Source organism: Cebus imitator, unplaced genomic scaffold, assembly GCF_001604975.1.
Source record: "Cebus imitator isolate Cc_AM_T3 unplaced genomic scaffold, Cebus_imitator-1.0 Scaffold994, whole genome shotgun sequence".
Classification (NCBI taxonomy): domain Eukaryota; kingdom Metazoa; phylum Chordata; class Mammalia; order Primates; family Cebidae; genus Cebus; species Cebus imitator.
The window spans coordinates 61,227-69,948 of record NW_016108309.1 but is presented as its reverse complement, the minus strand read 5'-3'; the positions used below and the strand labels follow the sequence as shown (position 1 = coordinate 69,948).

At 34.3% G+C, this 8,722-nt stretch overlaps 1 protein-coding gene across 1 annotated transcript in view; it reads right to left on the bottom strand.

Annotated features, from left to right (window-relative positions):
- Positions 1 to 3,856: 3,856 nt before the first annotated feature.
- LOC108298553 (calcium-binding mitochondrial carrier protein SCaMC-1-like) overlaps positions 3,857 to 8,722 on the bottom strand; it is a 37,297-nt gene continuing 32,431 nt past the window's right edge. The window contains exons 2-3 of the mRNA XM_037735829.1: positions 7,847 to 7,954; positions 3,857 to 5,404 (exon numbers count right to left, since the gene is read on the bottom strand). Coding sequence (XP_037591757.1) covers positions 5,219 to 5,404; positions 7,847 to 7,954 — 294 coding nt within the window. The 3' untranslated portion in view covers positions 3,857 to 5,218. The remainder of the gene's footprint in view (positions 5,405 to 7,846; positions 7,955 to 8,722) is intronic.

The window sequence follows — 8,722 nt, the reverse complement described above, 5'->3', positions numbered from 1 at the left end:
CAACCATCTGATCTTTGACAAACCAGACAAAAACAAGCAATGGGGAAAGGATTCCCTGTTCAATAAATGGTGTTGGGAAAGCTGGCTAGCCATGTGCAGAAAGCAGAAACTGGTTTCATTCTATTTTCAAAGTTATCTTCTTACACTAGAGAATGTTATTAGCACATATAATCCAAGGCCCCTATTGCCAACCTATAGCAGTAGCCTCATGTCACTATATCTTCCTATATACTATATATTTTCAAATGACCAGGTTACTTGCAATCTTCCCAGTGCTCCATGAACTCTATTTTCATGTTACTGTTCAAGTTGTTTCATCAACTTGGAATGCTTTTAAAAAGTCTATCTGGATGGGCACGGTGGCTCACACCTGTAACCCCAGCACTTTGGGAGGCCAACGTGGGCAGATCACGAGGTCAAGAAATCTAGACCATCCTGGCAACATGGTGAAACCCCATCTCTACTAAAAACACAAAAATTACCAGGGCTTGGTGGCACATGCCTGTAGTCCCAGCTACTCAGAAGGCTGAGGCAGGAGAATTGCTTGAACGCAGGAGGCAGAGGTTGCAGTAAACCGAGATCATGCCAGCCTGGGCAACACAGCAAGACTCTGTCTCAAAAAAAAAAAAAAAGTCTCTCTGTTACAACTACCACCATTACTCAAATTTCTTACACATTCATTCTCAGGGTTAACATGAGATTTGCCTTTCTCTCTTCTGTTGGTATCTGGCTTAATTTAGCTCAAGTTTCAAAATTCTTTTCACTCTCCTACTTTAGGTCTCAGCTCCTCTCCCCTTGCATGCAAGGTTCTCAACTCTTCCCACCTTAATTGGGATAGGCCTGAGTAAAATATTCCTCAACAGTATCTTCTTCTCTTTGTTCTAATTCCACATTAGTTTTCTTATTACATATTAGGTGTCCAAGGTAGCTTGACACTAGGAAACAATGTGCCTTGGAGAAGGGACAAAAGTATTCTGGTTAATGGAAAGTATTAAGCACCACTATAAATTAATGACTCTGCTTTGTGATCTATATCTCAATCCTATGAGCAATTTTTGTTAATCTAGCACCAAGAAGCTGATCATTTTAAGGAAATTCATAAGATAAAATTTTTGGACCATCAACGCTAAAAGTCAAAGGATGGACTTTAGTCAGTTGAGCTAGTTGTCCTTCATTTGTGGCCTGTTAGTGTCCAATCAGCCCATTACCACTGTCTCTCCACATGTTTATTTAATCCCAGGAAGGAATATAATGTTTTTTATAAAAGTGAAGAGAAGATATTTAGGGTATCAAAGGGTTGACTAAATCAACTCTTAAGTTGGAATAAGAATTGCTTCAACAACTATGAGATAATGGATTTAATATTTAAAATTCTTCCTCTCAAATGTTTTCAACCAGAAGATAAATAAAAATTTGTCCAGTGTTGGGATTTGTTATCAATGCCAACTTCCTTATATAAGTTTAAATATTAAGAATCAAAATGATCCAACAGTATTTACATTTACAAATAAGAAGGCCCAGAGAAGTAAGAAAGATGTTATCATTATTCCATCTAAAATGTGATAGAAGGAATTAGAAACCAATTTTCCATTTTGCTTAAATAAAATAAACAGACTCCAAATTATTTATTATAACATCAATCTTAAATGCGCTGATTTTTCTTTTAGTGTATAAAATATTTTCAAGCTCATCTTTTTTAAAAAAGTTTTCAAATATAAAAACGTTTTCAAAGATAGACTCCTATAACTGACCAAATGTTGTATGTTACTCTATGGGGTATTCAAATCAAATCAAGAACAAATTTTCAGTTAGGATTCAAGGAAGAGTAGTAGAAAATATAAATAGTATTCTCTGGATATTAAAGATTTTAAATTATTAAAGAACTTTATAAAAATTATTTAATTTATTTTATAATAGATAAAGAAAACATATTTTAACAATTATTTGATATTTCTTTCCTCTTAGAAAAAGATAACATCTCTTTATAATCCAGGTATTACTTACAATTAAGTGACTATGGCAATGACAACAATTTGATATTTCACTTCTAGGTTAATCCAAAAAGTGGCTTCACGTTTTCATAAGCCACACAGCCAATGCCTACTGCAGGAAGCACCTTTATGATGTTTGGGGTGAAACCCCTGTAAAATCCCAGTTTTCCTTCCTTGGTATATATTTCTTGAATGAGCTGAATCATAGAAGTTATTTTTCCTTTTTCCACTAGAGCTATAAATTGGAAAAAAAAGTATAATTCAATATTTAATATTTATAAATTAAGATAATCCAAAGAAAAATGAGAATTTACAGAGACTGAAATTACTTCAGAATATACCTCTTTCCCTACCTGTAGAAGGTCTTGTGCTGTTCAATATGGTTGCCACTGGACACATGTGGCTATTTTTTTTTAACTTTAATTAAATAAAATTAAGAAGTCATTGCCTTAGTTGCACTGGCAACAATCCCAAATGCCCAATATTCACTTGGGAATAGTGGCTATCATACTGGACAGCACAGATACAAAATATTTCCATCATCACAGAAACTTCTATTGAACAACACTTGAAAGTCTTTCACGAGGGGCCTCAAAGAAGTATTTCAAATTGGATTTGACACAGATAAAGAGAGGAAAGGATGGGTGATGGGATGGATTCTCCACCTGGAGAATATAAATTAAATCAAAAATCTAACTAAAAAGACAAGAAGAAAGAGAATGTAAAAGAATATCACTTAACACATAATTCTTAAACAGCTTAGTCAAGAAGATAACAATAGGATTGTATGTTTTTTTTTTTTCTCCTAGAAAAGTGATAAAGACATTTTCTTAAAAACTAAATTCCTAACATTTCACTGAGAGAAACAAAACAGATATCCTCCCTTTTCTTAGCATCTCTTCCTTAAGTCACCTGGAAAAAAAAAATTGAGTTCCATTCCACAAATGTATTAAGTTCCAATTGCAGAATACGACCATAATAGCAGAACGAGGGGAAAATTACACATTCATATGGAATAACTGTTAACTTGAAAAAGCGTAATCTTTTCCATTATTCTGCATGGTACTTTCTAATTGTGAACTCCTTAAAGAGATCATCAGTAACTGAAGAAAATGTGGAGAGTTCCAAACAAGATTTTGAGATGAAATAAAATCTAAAATTCACAAAACGTTTTAGTCAGTAAAGTAATAAATTCAAGATTCTTGTTTATCAACTCTAGAGTTTTTCTGTTTTTGAAATAATTAATTTATACTCATTTAAAACATAATTTTAAACTTAGATATTATTCATTTAAAAAAAAAAAAAAAAAAAAAAAAAAAAACAACTCACCTGAGGCCTGCATGCGAGTCCTAATAAGATTCAGAGGGAAACTGGCTAACTGACCACAAGTATTAGACAACGTACTACATCCCAACAAAATCATTATCCCAGGATTCACAGAGTTTCCTGCATAATTTTCTAACCAATAATTCTTCAAAACCTGGTAGAGAAGACAGCAGTAAATATATTACTGTGCAACTGCTATGCCACTCTAAATGGAATAAAGTTTTAGTAAGGAGGGGTTATCCCTGTAGTCTTATCAGGAACAGGGTGCACTGATGTTTTCAAACCAACATACAACCTCAGTTTTTGAGTTCCCCTATGTTTTCATCTGTTTTTTGGTGTTTCTGTTTGTTTGTTTATTTGGTTTCCTTTGCTCGTTCTTTGGTTTGTGATTGTACTCAAATAAAAATCTGGAGATTCTCACAGGGATTACCAGAACATTGTAGAGAGGAAGACTGCACAATCTACTCTAGGTTAACAAAATCATATTTTCTCAACTTTTTTAAGAGCCCTCTTTCCCTATTTTCTCTTCCTTGAATAAAAGTGACTGGAAGAAATTAAGAAATAGTGAGTTTAAAATATCACTAAGTGCTTTCAGAACTGTACATTTATTAAAGGACTATAACTTTACCATTATTCACTGCAATGATGTACACTTGGATGCTTTTGAAAAAATAAATTTTGAAATGTCTTTACTCAGAATGCACTTATTACAGTCATGTAACAATACAAAGAGAAATATGTAATGGCATCTGGCAAATGTATAAAGAAGAAGATACTGACCTGTAGAAATCAAAGAATGAAGACAGTCCAACATAAACACCAGCAACAAATTTATTGTAATAAGATCATAGATACAAGAAAACAAAAAGGAAAATAAACACATGCTATAATATTCAATACTCTAAACATCTACAAAAATATAAGTGTACTTTTAAAAGTGCTAAAGTAAGTTATCTGTCTTTCACATGATGGTGACACTACTTGCCAAAAATACCACTGGGCTTGTATCTAGAGAACTGTTCTTCCTGCATTGAGAATGAATTTATTCTAATCACACACTCTCACCTGGTTCTTATGATGAAATGGTATGTATATTGCTAAGATGTTCTTCCTGAAACAGATGTATGACCATGGAAATGAAATGATCAGCTGAAAGGGGAATAAGTGGGCATCTTGCCTGTGCGTTACACTATCAGCCTTTTTGTCCTACCTTCATCCTGCCTTTCTTTCTTAAGCCACAATTACTCCTGTCCTCCATTCTCATTTTTACAAGTGTGTGATAATATCTCAACTTTCATAATCTTACTTATACAACAGATTCTTCTGGGCAGTTAAAAAATCTGAATCCTCGGCCTGTCCTCAGGATATTTTTAATATCCTTTTAAATCTATTTATTCACTTATTTTGAGACCAAGTTATAAGACTGGCCAATTTTTGTATTTTTGGTTGAGATGGGGTTTCACTATCCTGCCAAGGCTGGTCTCGAACTCCTGGGCTCAAGGGATCCAACCCCCTCAGCATCCCAAAGTGCTAGAATCATAGGCATGAGCCACTGCGCCTGGCCTCCTGGGGATAATTAAATGAGAATATCTCAGGATATGGCCCGATAATCCTATTTTTTTAAAGATCCACAGGTAGGTGATTCTGATATGCATCCAGGATTTAGAACCAAAATTTTATCAGAACTTAAAATTATTGTTAACAAAAATTGATTCATGAAAAAAACACCAAACAAAAACTTATTACTAGAATACCAAATATGTAACATATAAGTTGAAAAGTCAAATAAAACCATTTAATTCACTCTTAGACTGAAGTTACTTTAATGAAAAGTCATTTATAACCATATTTCTACAATAAAAACTTATGCCATATTTTCAAATCTAACATATAATGTCGTATTATGAGAATAAACTCACCTCATAAACAGCAAAATCTATACCTGCATAAGGTACAATGCCTAGCAAGTTAGGAGCATAACCTTTGAAAAAGGATCTGACACCTTCTTGTTTTAGAAGCTTCTTGCCACAGTCAATAATCCCTGAATACTCTCCAGTCTTACCTATAGCCAGTCTGGTCTTTAATACCTAAATGGGAAAGAATATAATAAAGATATATCGATCAGATTCACCCATCTTATCTAGCAATCCACGGAGTTGCATTATCTCATGATGTTTATAAATCACAGAAATAATAAAGCAATCATAAACACGATTGTAACTTCTCGATAATTGCCTCTTACTAATGAACAACTAATACAGTGCAGAGATGCTTGTAATTATACAAACAGGAAAATAAAATCAATCCTGGGGCCTTTGAGTGATATATCCATGCAAATTCCTTTAATGTGCTGAAAGGCAACATGTTCTGAAATAAATTCATTATTGCTTCAGAATAAAGAAAGCCAGAATTCAAGGTAAAACATGATCATGTTAAAAATAGTCAGTATGAATAAAACATTCTATATATGCTTAAAGTACATACTCTGGTAACTATTTTAACAGTGAGGCCCATAAACTGTAATTTTATATGACTTGGGCTCATTCTGTGCTCATAAAGTATTGATATCCCAGAAGCTATAAGGACAATAGTAGGCCCCAGTAGGATGAATATGATTAATATCCTTTTCACAATTTAATTCTCCCGATAGAGTCTCACTCCTTGTCATCTTAATTTCCATTCATTTAAAAGTCCTTTATACATGCTTGGAGAAATGGCTCTCTAAAACAGCCAAGACATGTACCCCTTGTATCTAAAATAAAAATTGAATTTTTTTAAGTATAAACTTTGTCTTGATTGAGAAAACTGTGTATCTTGATGGGGCAGCCTCTGAGTGGTCAGTAGAAAGCTTTTTGTTTTATGGACTTCTCTGCAGACCTAGACACTTTAGATAGTCTCATTTTTAAAACTTTATCCTCTACAAGGCAGTGCATTCTCCTCTTACCCAAGTAAATCTTTTCTGTGTGCTTCACTGGCATGTTTTTCTCCTCTCACTCCCTACATTAAGATCTTCTCAAAAGTCTTCTTCTCAGCATTTTTTTAAACATTCCTTTTTTAATAGACAATCCCCTGGCTTCAAATAACACCTCTCTCAGGTGACACACCAACACTTGAAGTCTTAAGTCTCAGTATCACATTTACAGTGGCCTACTGAAAATCATAAGTTGGTTGTCCCATCAACAACTCAATTTAAATATGTGTAAATCTGAGCTCATCACCTCTCTGAGTCTGGCTTACTTCCTCCATTCTCTGTTTCAGAGACGTAACTCAGAGCAACTTTCCTAAACACTCAGGCACAGGACCCAAAGAGAACTTCACCTTCTTCCTTTCTCCCACTTTCCACTTTTCAGGTTGACAGTTCTCAAGACAGCTCTATCATGAGTTAATTTCCCCCAGTCACTATCATACTTCGAACTCTTATTATCAGTTCCCTGAATGCTGGTAATGTCTTGCATCTGGTCTTCCCATCTTTCTAGTCTTTTTTGCTGTGTTGCACAGGCTGGAGTGCAATGGTGCAATCATGTTTCACTGAAACCTTCACCCGTTGACAAAGGAGTGATCCTCTCACCTCAGCCTCCTGAGTAGCTGGTGCTACAGGCACACTCTATCACACCTGGCTAATGTTTGTATTTTTTGTAGAGACGAGGTTTCATCATGTTTCCCAGGCTGGTCTCAAACTCCTGGGCTCACACAGTCCACCTGCCTGAGCCTCACAAAGTGCTGGGATTATAGGCATAAGCCACCGCACCCAGCTTCTATTCATGTCTTTCATGAAATCCCTAGCTTGAAATGATTTCTCCCCTTCTCAATTTCCATAGCACTTTATATTGAACTCTTTTCATAATTTATAATTTTTACTTTAGATTATTATTATTGATGTGCATGTTTAATTTCCCTCTCTAGACTACATGCTACATAGCCAAAAATCCCTGTATGACTCTTCTCTGGCTCCTGCATAGCTCCTAGTAAAATACCTTAAACTTAGTAGGTATACAATAAAAATTTATCCAATGAATAAATAAGTGATTTTATCACTCAATCAATCAACAAAATTGTTGGTTCATATACAATAATACCTTTGTCCTAAGCAACAACAACTGACTTTTTTTTTTTTTTTTGAGATGGAGTCTCACTCTGTCACCTAGGCTGGAGTGCAGTGGTATGATCTCAGCTCACTGCAACAATCTCTGCCTCCTGGGTTCAACTGAATCTGCTGCCTCAGCCTCCCAAGTACTGGGATTATACGTGTGCACCACCATACCCAGCTAATTTTTGTATTTTTAGTAGAGATGGAGTTTCACCATATTGCCCTGGTCTCGAACTCCTGACCTTAAGTGATCCGCCCACCTTGGCCTCCCAAAGTGCTGGGGTTATGGCATGAGCCACCGTGCCCAGCCACCAACTGAGTCTTGATATGATTTTAATCCTATAGCTCTAAAGCTGCTTAGTGTACTTAACTGAGATTCATTTATAAAAAGTTATAATTTGCATTAAAAGTATGATTTTAGTTAAAATTTTATAATACATACCTCCATGGGGTAAATACAGGTCTGGGCAGTTACACCAGCCAATGATCCAGATATAAATCTTTCAAAAATTCCTAAATGAGCACCATCAAAACTAAGCAATTTCTTATACTGTATAAAAATTGAAATGTATAATATTAATGAAACAAACTATATATTGTTTCTATATTTATAACATTAATTAGGAGTATAAAATTTTATTTAAAAGTATACTAGATACCCAATATTAGCACAGCCTAGAATTCCTGACTTTAATTTTTATGTAACTAATTGTAATAAGTAAATTGATAATTGATAATTGATAATAAGTAAAGCCCTTTCATTTAGACTCTCATTTCCTTTTTTCTTTTTTTGCAGAATAAGTTGACAATATTAAATCACTTTAAACATATTTATGAATATGCTATTTCATAAGAGGTATGCAAATGACACAAAGGAGAGAAAGATTGTATCTTTTCTATCTTTTCAGCACCACATTTTACATATGGAAGGCACTTAATATTGTTTGGTTACTGGATAATCAAAAATAGTAACTTAATGTGGGCTTTTTATTTTTAGAAGAAACACTTTACTTCTTAGCCTAAGTAATAGCTAGTATATCACAAAAAACACATGGAAAAAAGGAAAATGTAACTCTAACCCTATAGGCCAGGCTTCCCAGGAAGTAAAGTCAAGTTTCATGGAGATTAAAACTGGAAAATCATTTAAGATCTAAGCCAGCTCTAGTAAGCACATTCTTTATAATAAATACTATATCTAGTTTTCATTATATTCTTCATTTTAGTAACAGAGCAGACTCGGTTACAGAACATTTTCTTTTGCTCCTTGTTAGATAGGTTGTGTGGCTAAGTGACTAATTTTGACCAACGTGCTGTGAAG